At 48.6% G+C, this 20409-nt stretch overlaps 1 protein-coding gene across 2 annotated transcripts; it reads left to right on the top strand.

Annotated features, from left to right (window-relative positions):
- The first annotated feature begins 4938 nt into the window (after positions 1-4938).
- On the top strand, positions 4939-18242 carry Kctd18 (potassium channel tetramerization domain containing 18). 2 transcript variants are annotated; one of them, XM_075956076.1, is made up of 7 exons: positions 4939-5039; positions 7745-7974; positions 8843-9054; positions 10866-11059; positions 11932-12026; positions 12973-13075; positions 16714-18242. In XM_075956076.1, exons 2-7 carry the CDS (start codon positions 7818-7820, stop codon positions 17192-17194), a joined length of 1242 nt encoding a protein of 413 aa, XP_075812191.1. In that variant the 5' UTR covers positions 4939-5039; positions 7745-7817; the 3' UTR covers positions 17195-18242. The 2 variants fall into 2 exon arrangements, with proteins under 2 accessions (XP_075812191.1, XP_075812192.1); XM_075956077.1 differs by lacking the exon at positions 4939-5039 and adding an exon at positions 5050-5628.
- The last annotated feature ends 2167 nt before the right edge of the window (positions 18243-20409 follow it).

Below are 20409 nucleotides of genomic sequence, written 5' to 3' on the forward strand. Positions count from 1 at the left end.
TTCCCTTCACAAATGATTATAGTGCATATGAAGAATTTAGAGAAACTATACAATAACTTTTGCTTTAGTCCATCGTATTAAAAATGCAATAGGGACCTGGAGAGATGGCTCCGAGGTCATGAACATTTGTCGGTCTTGCAAAGGACCCAGTTTGGTTCCCTGCACCCACACGGTGACTCGCAACTCTTTGTAATTCCAGTTCCACGGAATCTATACCCTCTTCTGGCCTCTGCAAATACACATACGGTGCACATACATATATGCAGGCCAAATATTTATCCACATAAAATAAAATAATAAATTAAAAAAAAACTTTTAAATAACTTGTCTTTTAATTGACCATAAAGTAGTCATGTCTTGACATTATTTTTTATCGTTTGAGGACATTTGAGCATTATTATAACTGCATCTTAAAAAGTCTATGAAAGCCGGGCGATGGTGGCGCATGCCTTTAATCCCAGCACTCGGGAGGCAGAGGCAGGCGGATCTCTGTGAGTTCGAGACCAGCCTGGTCTACAGAGCTAGTTCCAGGAGAGGCTCCAAAGCCACAGAGAAACCCTGTCTCGAAAAAGAAAAAAAAAGTCTATGAAATGGCAGCTTGCTTTATAAATGCATTTGGGGGAGGAAGATATGTAAACATCTTTTGCTAAAACAGTGAAAACCATTTGACCAAATTTGAGAATAACAGTGAACAAAGGAAGCCTAGATATAAAGAAGGAAACTTTAGATCTTGACATAAATATCACTTAAATGTTTTAGATTGGTTTATGTTCCTCACACATAGTGCTATGCTTCATAATGACAAATTTAGGTATAGCGGACGTTTTGACAGAATTCAACCCCTGTCCCATCCACTTCCCTTCTTCCCTTTGTGTCTCCCATTCGTTTCCTCCCATCCCCTCGTCCTCCTTATGATTTCATGTTATGTACGTCTGTGTAAGCCGTTTTATCATCTATAAAGAATTCTAGTGCCTACAGATGAGAAAAATGTCATATTTGCCTTTCTGTGTCTGACTCGTTTCTTTAATATGTTGATCCCACTTGAATCCCTTTAGGAAAACATAGGGGAAATATTTCAAGATAGAGGCATAGGCAAGAACGGTTTTGTTGTTGTTGTTTTTTTTTTTTCCGAGACAGGGTTTCTCTTTGTCACAGCCCTGGATATCCTAGAACTCTCTTTGTAGACCAGGCTGGCCTCAATCTCTGCCTCGGCCTCCCAAGTGCTAGGATTAAAGGTGTGTGCCACCACACCCTGCTAGGCAAGAACTTTTTAAAAAGGATTCCGGTGTTTTAGGAAGAAGACTAAACGCTGGCAATTGGGACTGTGTTACATTAAAAGGCTTCTGCATGACAAAGGAAGAAATGGAAAATGTATGGATGAAAATCTTTGCTGCATCTTGGGAATGTGCCCAGGTGAAGTCCTGGTCCCACACTGGATACGGGTATCAAAAATAAAAAGCCTCTTCGTGAATCTCTGAGAAAGCCCAGACCCACAAGACTTTTGATGGTTCATTTTGATTGTTAGCTTGACTGGGTTTGGAATCACCTAGGAGACACACCTCTGGGCCTATTTGTGATGGTGTTTCCCATAAAGACTTACCCGAGGAGGAAACACCCACCCTGAATGTGGTCAGCACCCATACCCTAGACTGGAATCCTAGGCGGAATGGAAAAGGAAAGAAAGGAGAAGGCGGCAGAACGCCAGCACTGATTTCTCTCGACTTTCTGATTTCAGTTGCAGTGCGATCGCTTCCTTCATGCTCCCAACTACTACCTCTTTCTTGCCATAACAGATTCACTGTATAACAGTTTCCTCTGAGATTGAAACCTTGCATCCTGCAGGAAGCTCTTCAAACAGAAAGGCAAGTAATGGGAAGTCCTTGAAACTGACCAGATTCACTACGCCCTCCCTGCCGGAGTAACCAATAGAAGCCGAGTGTTTGAGGGATTTGAGATGCCAAGAAGACAGTGAAGTCAAAGGCAAAGAGGATTCTCTGAGAAGAGCTGCAAAGACTGAGAGACCAGAGCAGCTGCCTGCAACAAGCAGAAACCAGGGGAGCTGCCTGGGTGAGGCTTAATCCAAATGAGGCACCTGGAAAGGTCGCTCTCCAGCCTGCTGAGCTGCCTACAGGCTGTGCAGTGAGCTGCAGGTTCCCAGCTCTGTGAGACGTCATCCATGCTGGGGTGGGCTATGGTGATACAGCTGCCTTTGGGTTATTTCTGCTCCTGTAAGTAACCCCTCACCCATATTTCTGTAAATATCGCAATAAAACTCGCTGGTTTATCCAGCTGGACTTAGGTGGTATCTGTAAGTTGGTCTGTTATGGGTTCCCAGCAGGGGTGAGTCAAAATGTGTGTTCCATCTCCTCCCAGGAAACGCTTTGCCACCCGAGAATGTGTTGCAGAATATGAGGACACCAGGAAAAGACGCCACGGGACAAGCTTCAATTTAAAATATAAGAAACACGCTTTTATTGATACCAGTGTGGCAACAACAGCGTCCATTGCAAATCTGAGGGCTGCTGCAGAAGGGGAAGACAGGCTGGGGTTTTTAAGGCAGTATTGTAGCCCGTGATGTTTTTATATGAGTCTCAATTATTGTTAATCAAATTAATAGAGTTCCCGGTCTAGTTGTGACACTCCCCGAGGGTGGACAGTGCCTTTCCCCAGTTCTCCTTGATTCCTTCAGCAATTAATTGTCTGCTCTTCTATACCTCAGGCAGAATTCCAGGCAATTAAATTCCGATTGTCTGGAGACACCTACCCACACACCCAAGGAAGCTGGAAGAGATGAAAGTGGGGAGAGTTTGCTACATGTAAAGAAATCCTCCTTAACAAACCAGCATGACCGAAAGAAAAATCATCAAAGAAAAATGATCTCTGAGAGCCGGAGCCCGGCAAAGGACACTGCAGATCAATAAACCAATAAAACAAAGCAGAAACAGTGTAGTTATTTCATTTAGCCACCTGATCTTATTTGTAGTAGTCTGGGAGGTAGAACTGCTCCATTACAAATTATGGCTGGCTGACAGAAGCGAAAGATATTGTGTGGTGTAAAGCATCTGTGGAGAAGACAGAGAGGGTGCCTTGGCGAAGGGGCAAGGCTCGCCACAGATTCCCTGCCTTAGTTTTTTCCCCGTTGCTGTAGTAAATACTGCAGAAGCAGGCCCAAGAAGGGGGTTTGGCTCACAGTTTGGTGGTACAGTCCACCGCAGTGTGGAAGTCACGAGGGACCAAAGCTTAAGATGAGCAGTCTCATTGCACCCACAGTCAGGACGCCCAGAGAGGGCTCAGCTCAGTTTCTTCTTCTTTTTATTCAATCCAGGACTCCGACCCATGACTGGTGCCACTCACACTGAGGGTGGGTCTTCCTGCCCCAATAAACTCGGTCTACGAACTCGCTCACAGGTAGGGAGAGGCGATTCTGCATCATTTCAAATGGACGATATTAACCGCCACGCATCTAATCCTTGTCAACTTGATACCCAAACGTATCCCTTTTGAGTCATAGCTTTTCCACCCCTCCTCCCCGTAGTCTCAAGGCCAGCTCACCATTCAAAGTGCATTCTGCTCAACGTCAAAGTCCTAACTAACAATATACCCATCTCCTTATTGAGGTTAGGGAGTTTTTCTTCTGTGATTTTGTTGAAAATATAATACATATAATGAATTCTTCTACTTGTGATCCTTTTAATATGTCTGCATGGGGTCCAGTGGGCACACTGATAGAAAACCGTGGAGCTGACAGTAGGTAACGGCAAAGCCCTGCCCTGTCATGGATGGCGACCTTATGAAGCTGCACAGCAGAGTCCCATTGCAATCAGGCTTTTACTTCATATTTCACTAGCATCTCCTAATGTCACTTGAGCTGGGGATGGAGGAATGGCTGACATCCCCTGCCAAAGACAATCCGTAACCCCGTTGCCATCACCATGGCTTTGGCTACTACTATTCTGTTTCGTTCTAGTTGCCATGTTTAATTTTCCATATCGTCCTTGCTCTCACCCAGCTTCAGATAGCCTAGTTTCCTTTCTTGCTACAGATTTCCAAGTTCTTTTGTGCCGCAATGACCTTCCACCCATTCTCTCTCTTCTCGAAAATATTGTCACGGAGTCTCTTCAACACCTAGGCTCTGAACTCGCTCTCATTTTCAGCTCTCGGCTTAAAGTTCCCCGTATTGGTAAGGGACTCTCCATTCAGGTTTTGGTCTCAACCCAACATCTCCCTGACGCTGCTCTGAGGGAGCTATCACTCTCTGTAACGACTGACGGTCCTTAGTGTCTGTGTCTCCCACAAAGTATGGCACAGAGGCTGCCATTCTGATTTTCTACAGCCCGTGACCCAAGAATCAATATTACTTATTTTAGTGCTATGACAAAACTTGCGTGTCTTGGGGCTGGAGAGATGGCTCAGTGGTTAAGAGCATTGCCTGCTCTTCCAAAGGTCCTGAGTTCAATTCCTGGCAACCACATGGTGGCTCACAACCATCTGTCAGGAGGTCTGGTGCCCTCTTCTGGCCTGCAGACACACATGGAGGCAGAATATTGTATGCATAATAAATAAATAAATATTTTAAAAAAACTTGCGCGTCTTGAAGAAGAATATTTCACGACCTGTACAAGAATAAAACTCGCATCTTATTCCGAGGTACGAAATTTCTAAAGATCTAATAAAAAATATCTCTAGAAACCAACTGCTGCCTTTGACAGTTGTCACAGACTTAATTGAAGAATCCGGAGTGAGAAAAGTTTTTGCAAGCCACGCCCTATGCAAACGACAACACCCAAGTTATAGATTTATGAATGGAGGCACCTTTCCTTTTCCATCAGAGGAGCCGGGGGCGGGGCATAGTGCTTTGGGGCGTGGCCTATGCCCTGGGGGCGGGGCTAACCAGGGGCGTGTCCTCCCTTCCTCCTCCCTCCCGGCGCCCTGCGCGTCGGGACCGCACGGGGGCGCCGCGCGGAGCGGGCGACGACGCCTCACTTCCGGGTCCGGCCCCGCGGCTTGGGGCGGCTGTGCCGAGGGCCGGGCGGCCGCAGGTCAGTAGGCGGTGGCCGCTCCGCTCCGCCCGCCGGGGTGGAGGCCCCGGGCGCCGGGTGGGTGGCGGGGCTCGGGCCCTGAAGCGTTGGGGGCGTCCCGAGGGAGGCCCGGCCGCTCCGATGCGACGGCGCCTGCGCGGACCGAGGAAGACCCCGGCGGGGCCTGGTGATGCCCGCTCTCCCCCAGCTTGCTCGCTCGCCTTGCTCGGTTTTGTCCGGCTGGGCGCAGGGCCGTAAGCCCTTTGAAGTGTGCTCCTCCGAGTGGAGTCCCCGGCCCGCCGATTCCCCGCCGATTCCCCGCCGATTCCCCGCCGATCCCCCGCCTCTCAGGCTCTCTGAATCCTGCCGTGGCCGGGGCGTGTGCCTTTTCGGCAGGCATCCTCGACGGTTCTGCGCAGAGGGTCTTCACACCACAGGAGGCCCCAGGGGGTGCATCTGAGCAGTGCCCTCCCCGGGACCGGCCTTGGGCAGCTGATAGTGAGGGCAGGGCCGAAAGCGGGAGCCCTGGAGGTGGGGTGGACTGTGGGCGCATCCCCCAGGTTCACCCGGCTTCCCTGGGTTATCTCTGGCTCCACGGCTTACCCCCCAGGCAAGTTGGTGTGGCTGCTGCACAAACCAGTGATTCCATTGCCCAGTGTTGTCATCTGTCTGTAGGGAAAAGGATTCTTGTGTGATCAAGTCTTTTCTGTGTATTAGGTGATGTCCGTCTAGTTCTCTTCGCAGCGTCTAGTGCACAGTAGGTGTTCAGTAAACGGGATTATCGACAACGACACTGCCCTTGCCTTCTTGAGTTTAGGGGAACGGGATGGGGTGGAGAAGAAGAGATTAAACACATGCCATAAAATCTGGGCAAGGATTCTAACTCTGCACAGAAAGACCTTGCAAGAGATAAATGAGACTTATCTAGGAACAGGAAAAATAGGATTGTAGGGAGCAGGTAACTGCGGGCAGCTCCAGGACTTTGAGGCAGCAAGAGGTCGCCTCAGTAAGTGTAGCGTGAATAATCAAAACCCAGAGACAGATATTGGGTTCAACCTGAAGATCAGAGAAGCAAAGCAGCCAACTACTAGAAAGCTCTTAGGTCTTTGTAATCTTCAGACTGAAGGAGCAAATTCTGTCTCATCCCGCCTTATATTCCTCTAGTGCTGGGATTAAAAGCGTGTGCGACCACTGCCTGGCCTGTATGGCCGACTAGTATGTCTGTTTTGCGTTCTGGTCTTCAGGCAAGCTTTGTTTATTAGAATACAAATGAAGCCGTAATTCCAGCACTTGGGAGGCAGAGGCCAGCCTGGTCTACAAGAGTTAGTTCAGGACAGGCTCCAAAACCACAGAGAAACCCTGTCTCGAAAAACCAAATATATATATATATATATATGAAATACCACTACAAGTAACTGGTCTTTGGAAGACTGAACCTTGTTGGATTCCTAATGCTTTTCGTCGGTTGGCCTTCTTCAGGCTCTAGTGGTCTCCTCCCATTTTATTGGCGTTTGTTGAAGTTGGTGTCTCTGGGAAAGGATTTCAGTTCATCAGTTCGTACAACTGAATTGGCATGGATATAGTTGAGTTTGGCAGCCACCTTAAGACTTTCTGTGAAAGTTTAGATACTTCAGATTCTTAATGGAGAGTACATGTTTCCAGCCCATTTCAGATTCTGTAGAGAACCATGGTCATTTGTTAATAATGTTCAGAATGGATAAAGAGATTTATAAAAGAACGTCCCCAAAGTGTTGGCCGTTTTAGAATGTAAGAGCCAGATGACTGACAAGCTATCACCTGTAGGTCTAGAGCAGTCTGGCTACCTGTATAAATAGAATTCATTTGTGGACATTCTGTTTATTTTTGTGCATGTGGGTATTTTGCCTGCATCTGTATCTATCTGTGCGCCATGTGCACGCAGTGACTGCAGAGGCCAGACGAGGGCGTCAGATCACTTAGAACTGGAGTTACAGACAGTCCTGAGCCATATGGTGCTGGGGATTGAACCCAGGTCCTCTGCAAGAAAAGCCTCATGATCTCAACCAGGAGCCATGGCGTAAACACGCTTCTGATCTCAGTTAATAAAGGATACATTACCTAGTTATATTATTAGCTACAATTTCAGGATCACAGTTATCGGCTGTTCCTTATCTTCAGTGTTTGTCTCAGGTCCCTCAGCGTGTACCTTACGGGAAACTTGTGTCACCGTGTAGAATTCGTCATTTGCTGCGTTTTGAGTTTGTGGCAGATGTTTTTTTCTTTGTGTGACCTAAACTGCTTCTCGGGAGATCTGTGGACCATTGCTGCCTCCATTTTATATATAAGGGAACAAGAAAATTAAGACAATCGATTGACCCAAGCACCAGAGGTTGTAATTGGTAAAGCCCTGCGGTTCCCTGTGTTACATGCCGATCTCTTCAGTCTAGATGGTTTTTTCAGTCTTGTTCAAAACCCACGCCAGTGCCAGAAGTCACAAGCATGTCTTGTCTTTACTTTCCATGTGCCTGACTGTGCCTTACCTTGTATAATCTTTAGTTGTTTTATCAACTGTGATTTATAATCGCTGGATATTTATAAATTCTCAGATGCAAATTTCCTCAGCTTACTACATTGCAGATGTCTTTCCTATCACACAGAATAGAATCTGTTTAAACTACATTAAACTATATTTATCTTATCCATTTATTTTCAGCAAGGTCAGTGATATTTGTCCTTTGTTTCTACAGACATCTGGGACGACTGTGATTGTTTCGAAGTGTGTGAGAGCTTCCGTCAAAACTTTAGGCGTCCAAGGGAGCAATGGCAGGCCCCCAAGCAGAAGAGCTGCTAGATATTCTTCGTCTGAACGTGGGCGGCTGCATTTACACGGCCCGGCGGGACTCTTTGTGCCGCTTTAAGGACTCCATGCTGGCATCCATGTTCAGCGGGCGTTTCCCTCTGAAAACAGATGAATCCGGTAAATGTGCAAAGTCAGGAGCATGAGTATGAATATTCGTCCAAATGGGGCTCTGTTGTAAAGTCCTTTTCTTAGTTGTGTTAGAACGTATGGAGATTCATAGAGAGATTAAATAGCAGTTTCTGAAATCTGTGGTGCCGCTGCTGCACGGAGACAACCATGACCTAAGGATGGGGATGACTGTGTTTTGAAAGTTGATGCTTTCCTGTGGCATTCCGGGTAATGGTACTGAGGCTGACCGCACACTAGCTTCTCTCTGTGTTCTTCAGGGAAGACAGCACTGATGTGCGTGGGAGCTGATGTGCGTGGGAGCTGGTGTGCGTGGGGGCTGATGTGCGTGGGAGCTGGTGTGCCTGGGAGCTGGTGTGCCTGGGAGCTGGTGTGCGTGGGAGCTGGTGTGCGTGGGAGCTGGTGTGCGTGGGAGCTGATGTGCGTGGGAGCTGGTGTGCGTGGGAGCTGATGTGCGTGGGAGCTGGTGTGCGTGGGAGCTGGTGTGCGTGGGAGCTGGTGTGCGTAGGAGCTGGTGTGCGTGGGAGCTGGTGTGCGTGGGAGCTGATCTGCGTGGGAGCTGGTGTGCGTGGGAGCTGGTGTGCGTGGGAGCTGATGTGCGTGGGAGCTGATGTGCGTGGGAGCTGATGTGCGTGGGAGCTGGTGTGCGTGGGAGCTGGTGTGCGTGGGAGCTGATGTGCGTGGGAGCTGATGTGCGTGGGAGCTGGTGTGCGTGGGAGCTGGTGTACGTGGGAGCTGGAGTGCGTGGGAGCTGGTGTGCGTGGGAGCTGATGTGTGTGGGAGCTGATGTGTGTGGCTGAGACATGGAGCGTCCAGATTGCTGACGGGTCTGCCCGACTGTCTCGGGACTGTCTTCCAGGGGCGTGCGTCATCGACCGCGACGGACAGCTGTTTAAGTACATTCTGGATTATCTCCATGGAGAAGTGCAGCTTCCCTCAGATGAGCAGACCCGAGCCGCCCTACAGGAAGAGGCCGATTATTTTGGCATCCCTTATCCATACAGCCTGTCTGACCACTTGGCCAATGAAATGGAGACATATTCTTTAAGGTCAAATATAGAACTTAAAAAGGTCTTGGCATTTTCTCAAGTTTTAAAATACATGTTTATTATGCACAAAGAAGTATATTATTCTGCATAGTTGTGATGTCAGATACCGAGCGTGAGGCAGTTTGTGATCATTTTTGAACACGCTTCTTAACTATTCCTACTCATACTGAGAGTCCAAGATTAATTCTAGGGAAAAAAAGCTTTATTATATACCGTACTGAAGATGTAACACTTTTCATTCTTTTAGATAGAACTATTCTTCTGAAATGGTTGTTTTTATTTTGAGGTTGGGTCCCGCTCTGTAGCCCTGGCTGGCCTAGAACTGGCTTTGTAAACCAGACTGGCTTTGAGCTCACAGTGATCCACCTGCCTCTGCTTCCTGAGTGCTGGGATTAAAAGTACACACCACTACACTTGGTTTCTGAAGTTCTTTTTAAATTAGAGATATAATATCATTAATGAGGGTGTAATGGTATTATTTTATTTACTAAGATAACTTGTTTTTACAAGAATTGTTCTAATAATAAGCTCTCACCCGACTTAGTGAGTGTAGCAGTTTGAAAATGAAGCATGCTGAATTCACTTTAAGAGCAAGCAGCAAGTCTTTCTTAAAAGACGTTTTTACTGTACACCACATTTTAAAGATACTTACATGACTTGAAAGTTTTGTTATCCATGTCCTTTCAATACGTATTGTATTTGTGGCTATTTAGCACGTAAGAAAATTGTTTCTGTTGTCAGTTGTTGATCCTGAAAGTTGCTATGCACTGATTTGAGCTTTAGCTTCCGGTGTCAGCTCAGGACAGGCTGATGGACAGTTGGTTATCGGGACTGCAGCACAGAATCCCTTAGGAATTTGCATGGGTGTATGGATTCTGCTATTGAGGTTTCAGACTTTTAATTGCCAAGTGATAGTATTGATAACGCTACTTACCAAACTAGAGAATGGGGTAGAAAAGCCCTGCAGGAAGATTCGAGCGGGTTAGCGTTCATCTTCTGAATCCCAGCTCTGTAGTCCTCGGCTCCTGATTCGTATTCAAAAGGATAAAGTGTACCTGCATTTATTCCAGCATCAGGCTCATTTATTTCATGGTGTTGTACAGGGGCTGTGTGGAGTACCAAGAAATGGAGTCCAGTTCTCACCCTAGAACAGTTCACAGTGTAGTCTGTGGTTCACTCATAGTGTTAAAGATCAGTGTTTAGCCGTACTCAATGAAAGCGCCAGCCGCCCGTGAGTAGTAGCGGCAGGTGTCATCTTCACGCTGCCTGCTCTCCCTGACCCGAAGGATCTGCCAGTGGACTCAGCAGACAGTGCAAATGAGTGAGTGACATCAGCGTGTGAATGCCGGATGAGTTCAGACCCTGCTGGGCCGCACCATAGCAGCCCTGCAGTGTAGAAGGACAAGTTAATCTGGTTATCCGTAGTTGGAATAAGGACCAGTTGTGGGCCCAGCCAATAGAAAGAAAAAGGGAGGCTAAGTGAGAAGTTTGGGAAGGCGTTCTAACAAGGAAGGTGGAGGGCTGACTTTTAGTTACTATATGAAGACTAAAATCAAAAGTGATGCTGGCAAGTCAAAAGAAGAGATAGAAGAGAAACTCTCTTTGGAAAAGTATTCTCTCTAAAGAGTTGTGGAGATTTTTGTTGTTACAAAGAAAAAAAAAACCTCCCTTCAATTAATTCATTACCTTTATGTTTATAGACTAAGTCAGAATTGATGGTCTTTTTATTTCCCTTTATGACCAGCTCAAATTTTAGCTTTACATGTAAGTAACACAGCACATTTATCTCGTGTTCCATAATTAAATCTCAGTTTGTATACATATTTGCTTTAGGCTTTGACAGACTTCTGTGACTCGTACGGCCTAGTCTGCAGTAAACCGACAGTCTGGGTTCTCCACTATCTTAGCACATCTGGTGCCAGCTGTGAGAGCAGGATTATCGGGGTCTATGCCACAAAGGCCGACGGGACCGATGCCATGGATAAGCAGCTGGGTGGAAGGATGCACAGCAAAAGCATCTTCAAAAGGTGCGTTCAGATCCAGGGTGCTAGAGAACGAGGTCAGGCCTGACATCTCTTAGCCATTCTAGGAATCGTCACTGTGTGAAAGACTGTGCCCGACTCAGGGCAGGGAGCCCTGGCTGTTGGACAGCTGCCTCCGGAGCTTCTCAATCACTCAGCCCCCATGCTGGGTCTTCAGAGTGAACAGAAGAAGAGCCACACACAGTGTGGGCAGAGTGCCAGCCTGGAGTCCATGCCCACTGCTGACCCAGGGTCAGGGCTAAGCTGCCATGGCTTGGACGTGTTAAATTCTTACAGGTTGTCCTCTTACTGTGTCCCTGTAGTATTACTGCACCAGGAAAGTCACTTAACGTATTTTCTGTCGTCTTCATGCTCTGTGGGAGAGTGAAGTTGGTCACGCTCATCACTAACTTGTAGCCGTGTGAGCTTGCTTTCTGAATCCTTTCCGGGCAGTAGTGTTTCTGCGTCAGACACCCGAGCACCTGCCTGATGGAAGGAAATGGCATCACAGTTGGATCTTTTCTAGTTAGAGTAGCGGGTTTTGTTTTGTTGCCCTTTTGTTTGTTTTTGAGACAAATTCTCACTATATAGCCTTGGTGGCCTGGAATGCCTGCCTCTGCCTTCTAAGTGCTGGGATTAAAGACATGAGCTACTATGCGTGTGTGTGTGTGTGTGTGTGTGTGTGTGTATTTTAAAAATATTTTGAGATGAGAGTTATGAGTGCACACTTGAAGCTTAGGGTCACAGAGGAACAACATGGTGCCTAGATGTTTTATAATTTGCTTATCAAGTATTTGTTGAGCATATGTTAGCTGGATATAAACAGACACATCCATACATAAATAGTAGATTTTCATTCCATTTTTGAATGTTTCTAGAGAGGCGGGAAATAATGTTCAGTACATTTGGAGCTATTACTCAGTAGCCGAGCTGAAGAAAATGATGGATGCCTTTGACGCCTGGGAAGGAAAAGGTACAGTGCAGTTCTTCCGTTTCATGGCCTCCAGCCCGTGGCCTGCCCTCCCCTCGCTCTTCCTCCGGCCCCTCTCTTCCAGGGTGTCAGCTGTCTGTCATAAGGGGATAGATGTCAAGGAGCCTGCTTTCCAGTCTTCACACCCACGCATGAGGTGCTAGATGTTGTCACCTGTCCATACGTAGCTCAGTGACTTCAAGGATGGCTCTCTGAGTGTCCCTGCTTAGTCAGAGTTTGCGTAGACCTGCGGTGTAGCTGGCAGTGCTCTAAGAAGTGCTTCCGACCTGAGCATAAGGTGTAAGCCAAGGAGTCTGCTTAGCAGGCAACGGTGCTTTTCATCCTAGAAGCCACGAGGTGGAAGGAAGGAACTGACTCCTGGACCTTGTCCTCTGACCCCGGTGGAGACTGCGCCATGTCCATGTCCATGTTCACACAAAGTAAAATACATATGAAAAAAAGGAGAACCAATGGACAAAGAGTGGAATTGACTGGACGCGTGCCTCACTCCTGAACACGGAGCACTGAGGAGGCTGAGTGCTTAACGTGTTCTAAGGACTTCATGGCTATTAACTTAAGACCACAGCAGCCGTGCAGGGTGCATGCTGTGATAATTAGCATTTCACCAAGGAAACGAAACTTAGGATGAGAAAGTAACTTTCCCAAGGTCACATTAGTAAGTGACAGTGGGATTTAGACACAGGGTCAGAGCCGCTGCCCTTAAAGCCAGCATACACTCAGTCACTTTCTAGGAGGCAGCGCAGAGCCCTGGCTTGCAGCCAGCGCACGAGCTATTTCCCTCTGCCGTCCTGGGGCCACTAGTGAGCTCCTGTTCATGCTGTGAGCACCTCCATCCATCACCTGACAAGAACAAGCTACAGATGGTTGCTGCGCAGTCTTGGATGGCCAGTGTTCACCCATGGCTCTTAATTCCCTTTTTATCTTGAAGGTGTAAGCTACTGGCGTGTGCCTCACGAGCTGATAGAGTGCTGGACTCTGGAAGAGCAGCCGTTGCATGGAAGCCTGCGTCATATGGCCCCCATCCGAAAGAGGTTATCTGTGATTCTGTTGTGTTTTTAAAGCTGTAGCTGCTAAGATTTGCCACCATGGAAATAACTCTTGACTTCACTAAGCTGATTAACCACCCGCGCGGGTGTTATACATGTCAGTGAAGTAAAGTTACCACCACTGTGGAGAAGTAGGGGCTCTCCTCGAGTTGTGAAGTAAAGTTACCACAACTGTGGAGAAGTAGGGGCTCTCCTCGAGTTGTGATGTGCCCTATGCTCTTGTTGGAGAAGGCGGCTGTAAGAGCTGTGCTGACCTGGGGGCTGCTGTCTCCCCACAGATGTGAAATTGGGCTTCATTGGCAGTAGTGAAGAGTCTTTAGGCTTGACACTTGAAATCTCCTGTGGCATCTTGTAGGCGGAGGCCAGGGATAACGGCGCATACCCTACTGTTGTCATCTTGTAGGCGGAGGCCAGGGATGACGATGCATACCCTACTGTTGGCATCTTGTAGGCGGAGGCCAGGGATAACGGCGCATACCCTACTGTTGGCATCTTGTAGGTGGAGGCCAGGGATGACGGCGCATACCCTACTGTTGTCATCTTGTAGGCGGAGGCCAGGGATGACGCATACCCTACTGTTGGCATCTTGTAGGCGGAGGCCAGGGATGACGGCGCATACCCTACTGTTGGCATCTTGTAGGCGGAGGCCAGGGATGACGGCGCATACCCTACTGTTGTCATCTTGTAGGTGGAGGCCAGGGATGACGGCGCATACCCTACTGTTGTCATCTTGTAGGTGGAGGCCAGGGATGACGGCGCATACCCTACTGTTATCATCTTGTAGGTGGAGGCCAGGGATGACGGTGCATACCCTACTGTTGGCATCTTGTAGGTGGAGGCCAGGGATGACGGCGCATACCCTACTGTTGTCATCTTGTAGGTGGAGGCCAGGGATGACGCATACCCTACTGTTGGCATCTTGTAGGTGGAGGCTGGGATGACGGCGCATACCCTACTGTTGTCATCTTGTAGGTGGAGGCCAGGGATGACGGCGCATACCCTACTGTTGTCATCTTGTAGGTGGAGGCCAGGGATGACGGCGCATACCCTACTGTTGGCATCTTGTAGGTGGAGGCCAGGGATGACGCATACCCTACTGTTGTCATCTTGTAGGTGGAGGCTGGGATGACGGCGCATACCCTACTGTTGTCATCTTGTAGGTGGAGGCCAGGGATGACGCATACCCTACTGTTGGCATCTTGTAGGTGGAGGCTGGGATGACGGCGCATACCCTACTGTTGGCATCTTGTAGGTGGAGGCTGGGATGACGGCGCATACCCTACTGTTGGCATCTTGTAGGTGGAGGCCAGGGATAACGGCGCATACCCTACTGTTGTCATCTTGTAGGTGGAGGCCAGGGATGACGGCGCATACCCTACTGTTGTCATCTTGTAGGTGGAGGCCAGGGATGACGCATACCCTACTGTTGGCATCTTGTAGGTGGAGGCTGGGATGACGGCGCATACCCTACTGTTGGCATCTTGTAGGTGGAGGCTGGGATGACGGCGCATACCCTACTGTTGGCATCTTGTAGGCGGAGGCCAGGGATGACGGCGCATACCCTACTGTTGTCATCTTGTAGGCGGAGGCCAGGGATGACGGCGCATACCCTACTGTTGTCATCTTGTAGGTGGAGGCTGGGATGACGGCGCATACCCTACTGTTGGCATCTTGTAGGCGGAGGCCAGGGATGACGGCGCATACCCTACTGTTGTCATCTTGTAGGTGGAGGCTGGGATGACGGCGCATACCCTACTGTTGTCATCTTGTAGGCGGAGGCCAGGGATGACGGCGCATACCCTACTGTTGTCATCTTGTAGGTGGAGGCTGGGATGACGGCGCATACCCTACTGTTGGCATCTTGTAGGTGGAGGCTGGGATGACGGCGCATACCCTACTGTTGGCATCTTGTAGGCGGAGGCCAGGGATGACGGCGCATACCCTACTGTTGGCATCTTGTAGGCGGAGGCCAGGGATGACGGCGCATACCCTACTGTTGTCATCTTGTAGGTGGAGGCTGGGATGACGGCGCATACCCTACTGTTGGCATCTTGTAGGCGGAGGCCAGGGATGACGGCGCATACCCTACTGTTGTCATCTTGTAGGCGGAGGCCAGGGATGACGGTGCATACCCTACTGTTGTCATCTTGTAGGTGGAGGCTGGGATGACGGCGCATACCCTACTGTTGTCATCTTGTAGGTGGAGGCCAGGGATGACGGTGCATACCCTACTGTTGTCATCTTGTAGGCGGAGGCCAGGGATGACGCATACCCTACTGTTGGCATCTTGTAGGTGGAGGCCAGGGATGACGGTGCATACCCTACTGTTGGCATCTTGTAGGTGGAGGCCAGGGATGACGGCGCATACCCTACTGTTGTCATCTTGTAGGCGGAGGCCAGGGATGACGGTGCATACCCTACTGTTGTCATCTTGTAGGCGGAGGCCAGGGATGACGCATACCCTACTGTTGTCATCTTGTAGGCGGAGGCCAGGGATGACGCATACCCTACTGTTGTCATCTTGTAGGCGGAGGCCAGGGATGACGCATACCCTACTGTTGGCATCTTGTAGGCGGAGGCCAGGGATGACGGCGCATACCCTACTGTGTCCCCCAAACAAAGAAGTATTTTACTCTAACGGTGATTGTACCTTCGTGGAGAGTCTAGTTACATAGACAGCGAAGCAGGGGGAATGGCTGATGGTGACCTCCCTCTTTGTCAGTGATCTTTTTTCTGGGATTTTAGGAAGCATTGTTGATGGTAGACAAGACAGTGAAAGCCATGTATTCCTTCGTTCAGTGAGGTTTTAAAGTTGAGTGTAGTAGCATTCTAAGCTATATATGGAAATTTTCATAAAACCTGACTTCGATTCTGTTTCCAAGGACAAGTGTTCGCCATGTTGTAGTTGCCTCTAGCCCCCAGACCGTGGAGAGGAAGTGCTCCGGGAGGCCCCTGCTCCCTGTGTGTTCAGACGTGTCTCAGGAGTTTTAAGGTCCATTCTGGCAGTGTTTTCCCTGTAGGCTGTTTATAATGAATGGTTGATTGAGTTCAGGACTCTCTGGGTAATGTGTTCAATACTTTTCATATTCAAAAATACCTAGCTTCAGAGTGGGCTTGACTGTCATAGCAGGATGCAAATGTGCCCCATGGCACACAGGCTCTGTGGGTGTCGGGACAACGGTGGCCAGCAAATACAGCCGTACCATTTAGTAGCCCCTTTCCCGAGGCCCTGCCGGCCTCTCTGTGTCACAAGGGCGGCAGACCCCCTTTGTCATTAAGCATGTAAATTCTGAAGTTCTTGGAAAAAAGCACTGCCTATTCTCAGTTACTCTGTGGGTCCCGGCAGAGCCCTTGGGAACAGAGTGGTGCGTGGTCTGGTTCCTGCCCAGGGCCCCAGACTCTCCCTGGTGGAAATACTGTAAGCCATAGTTTGTAAAGGCACGGAAGCAGTTGCTAGTGAACGTGTTCCCCTTCAGTTGTCCTCGGTGGGAGTGAGCAAGGAGGTGGGTTGCTGTCTGTAAACTAATGCCTCTTCTTGTTAAGCCTGAATGTGAACTCTGGAGACTTGCTCTTTAGTGCTCCACAAAGCGGAAGTGCTGAAATGGATGCTTCTGTGTTTCCAGGCGGCTGCTAACCCTCGGTGAGGAGGACGAAGGTCTGAACTGCAAGGCTGGTCCTACGCCGGTCAGATTTCTGGGCCCTTCCACAAGCACCCAAATTAAAGTCAAGAACTCTGCTTCTGTGAGAGTGTCGCCTGTCCGTGCTGCCCAGATCTCCTCTCAGGCCACAGCAAACTGGTCTCGAAGAGGCAGCTATGGAAAGGCCCCTGTGGCCACTGGGGCATCTGGGCATGCTCCTGCTTCCCCTCACACCCAGAATGCTGAGAACCCAGCCACACAGCCACCGCCTGCCAAGGTGCTCCTCTCTGACAAGAAGTCTCCGCACCGAGTGATCAAGCTGAGGAGGACTCCACTGTGTCTGGGGCCTTCCCCGCCCACCCCCTCAGCAGGGAGCCAGGGCAGCTCCCCCCAGCAGCCTTCTCCAGAGGTGTCCATCACTTCGGGTGTGCGGACTGAGACCAGGGAAGATCAGCCTGATGGGTAAAGTGGACCGAAAACTGCCTGTCTGTCCCGCGGCTTCCCGTACACCGGTTCCAGCAAGTGTGCTCTGTTCCTGGCAGCAGAAGGGAAACCCAAGTGGATGTTTAGGGTGTTTACAGGGAAAATGAGTTCCATGACTTGGGGTAGAGGAAGAGACTTGGCGGTTGTGGGATTACTTCCTTTGCGTTTTCCTAAGGTTGTCTGTGTGCAGTTTGGTTTCTAGCTTTTAATGTAAGCTTTATTTAGATGGTTAATTGATGTCAAGGTGACCGAGCAGTGTTCACTGGAAACATCTCCCCTTTTGCAGTAATACTACAGGTTGTCTGGCCACTCTTAGGATGTTACTCCTGTAGCCCAGCGGTGGGAGCGAGGCCTGGCATAGGTTCCTGCCAGATGGAGGGCACCGGTGCTGGCCACACTGTATGGCGGCTGGGCGCGTCTCCGCGGGAGTGTGCAGCTACAACCTGCTTATTCTCCAAAGACAGCCTGAGAGCAGTGAAGGGGAGAGGAAATAACACAGTTACAGACCAGACTTGGGCTCTCACTTGATCGGGCCATTCTCTTTCCAGATGTCTTCAGGCACACCCAGTGCGTGTGGTAGGAGCTGCAGAATGGGTTCTGGGATGGTTCAGATTTTGGTTTCAATAGTCACGTTTCAAAGTGCTTTGGAAAAGAGAAGTTGAGCAAGTTTAACTTTTTAACTCAAGTTAATTTGTTCTTAGAAGTGACCATTGAAGAGTCCTTTGGTTTATACACTATGTTTTATGCACAGTTTCCATATAACTTGAATTTCATAGTTTTGAACAAAATATTTTGATTAATCCTCTATTTTTTCATAAACACTGAATTGTGTGTGTTTACTCTTACACATTGTTTGGTAACGGGATCGTCTGTTTCTACTTTTCATGGACTCTGTGCTTCAGTGGTTAAAGATGGTTCTAGAGCACTGTGCTCCTTACTTGGGTCCTGGGCACACACTTGGATTGCTCTGGAAGAGTGAGGCAGGCATATGTGTAATGTTTCTTTTAAATAAATAAAATGTTTCCACAAAACTGTGACATTTTCCGTGACAACTTATTTAAACTCGGCTCCCTGCAATAGTGTAAGAGCTTACTAATTTATGTAGGTTTTCTCTTCGTGTTTCCAAAATTACTTTCTTGTCTTGCTAATCCACGAAATAATAAAGCCAACTTTGAATAAATATCTGCTGGTCTCTTTCTCAGAAGGTGGCTTAGCCGAGTAGAAAGGCTTTTAATTGAAGATCCATAATGACATTCTGAAATATTAAACTGTTTAATCACCTTTAAAAACTGTGCTATTTTAGAGAACTCAATCAACTTGACAATTAAAGATGAATGCATTCTTGGGACTACCAATTTGGACATTGCACTTGTTACCTGACCTAGGATATTCTGAATGGCTAACACACACATAACCAGGAAAGGGAACTTGTGAAGACTGATCATGGGCGAATCCATCAATAGCCTCCCTGTCTCACAGCAGGTAATCTGAGGACGTGGCTGCATACAGCACACCTAGCCTTTGTCAGAACACACGAGGGCCGTGGGTGAAGGATGCACTAGACAGGAGAGACGGCTCAGCAGGTCACGGCACCGCCACCACCAAGGCCGATCACCTCCCTCAACCCACGGGGTAGGAGAGAACCTGCTTCCACAAGTTGCTCTTGGACCTTCACGCAGAAGTGGGTGTCGTCCCCTCCACTATTAATTAGAAAAGGAAATAATGGTAAGACTGCATTTGGGGCTGGTCCTGGGTAGCAGGGGTGGGGCACGTGGGTAGATCCACCGAGCCAAACAATTAAGGCCAAGTTCAGAAAACTCGAGTGTCAGAGAGTATTGCTTGAGAACAGTTCCCTGGATGTTGCCTTTGCCTTTTGTGGGGAAAAAAAGTAAAAAAAAAAATGTTTTACTTCCTCTTTGTCCTCACAACGCTTTATTTAAGCCTCTGCAACAAGAGTGGGCAGCGCACCAGAAGTCAGTGCTTTCCTGGATTGGGAAGAAGGAAAAAAGTGAAAAGGAAAAGTGAGTAGTTTGAAAAGTCGTTTCCTGTGTCTGGGTCATCGAGAAGACGTGTGGGCGTTATTCATCTGAAGAAAAATGTGCCCCTCCGGGATTCCTTGTTGGAAACTGGCTGGTCCTGGTCAAGTCCGGTTTCTCGTGAAGTGAAAAGCTGGAGGCTGACCTAACAATGGATTTATTTTGGTGGTGTTGAACGTACTCTAGATCACAGAGTATTTTCCTATGTTTTGTTCACTTTCTTTCAGAACAGCATCAGCATTAAGGAAGTCTTTTCTAGTTCTTAAAGATCCAGAGAACGAGGTTGAGAAAGTTAATCCTGTACAGGAATGAGCACACTCCATCATCCCAGCCCTGGCGTCTACTTGCCAGAGGGAGGACATGGGTGTAAAGCTTGGGAAATTGCTCTACAGCGGGCAAGACTTTCTGTAGGACTGTACTGAAGTAGGATCGTCCGTCTCACACGAGACCTCGATGGTCTCTTCTGTAGTTGTGGTGTCCGGTACCCAGGGGGCCGGCAGCACATTTCCGCACAGTTGGAGGCAGCCCCTGGCCGTGGATCAGAACATCTGACACCTTCAGGGATACAGGAGCGGATTTCTGATGGACCCTGCAAGGTTCCTGCTATCTGGAGAAGGAGGGATGTGCTAATGATCAGTTGCCATTATCAACCACGGTCCGAGTGATAGTTCTGGTGAAGTCATCACAGTGGTTCAGAGACACACAGCTCCCAGGGCTGGAGTAGGTGGGGCCATGGCTTCCTAACCTTGGCCTGTCTCTCCTAGTACCTCCTTAGCAAGTTTATCCACTCAACCTGTGTCTGGTTAAATGTGTTGCAACTGTCTTGATCTCTAAAGAAGGGATTGACTCACAAGCATATTTAACTTGGCCTGAGAAATCTTTGGATGTAGCATTTTGAATATATACGAAGTCCTGTGGTGGTAAAGTGTTCCCTAAAAGCTAACATCATGAATGGGCGGTTGTCTTATAGAAGACTGTGTTACACCTTCAGCTCCTTTGAATAGGCTTACTCCACACTGGTACTGATGTTGGTTAAATACTGAATTGAAAGCGTGAACGTGATGACGGAAGGGGCTTCTACTTCAGCAAAAGTGTGTTGTAAACTCACTAGGACCCTTTCAGCTACGGTGAACACTGTCCCTCCTCTCGTATGGAAACTCTC

Source organism: Microtus pennsylvanicus, chromosome 22 (assembly GCF_037038515.1).
Source record: "Microtus pennsylvanicus isolate mMicPen1 chromosome 22, mMicPen1.hap1, whole genome shotgun sequence".
In the NCBI taxonomy this organism is placed as follows: Eukaryota; Metazoa; Chordata; class Mammalia; order Rodentia; family Cricetidae; genus Microtus; species Microtus pennsylvanicus.

Excerpts from the sequence above, each read along its gene's own strand:
- Kctd18 (XM_075956076.1), top strand. The coding sequence starts at position 7,818 with ATGGCAGGCCCCCAAGCAGAAGAGCTGCTAGATATTCTTCGTCTGAAC. Across the intron at positions 11,060-11,931 it reads AGCAAAAGCATCTTCAAAAG|AGAGGCGGGAAATAATGTTC; the intron begins GTGCGTTCAGAT and ends GAATGTTTCTAG. Across the intron at positions 13,076-16,713 it reads ATGGCCCCCATCCGAAAGAG|GCGGCTGCTAACCCTCGGTG; the intron begins GTTATCTGTGAT and ends CTGTGTTTCCAG.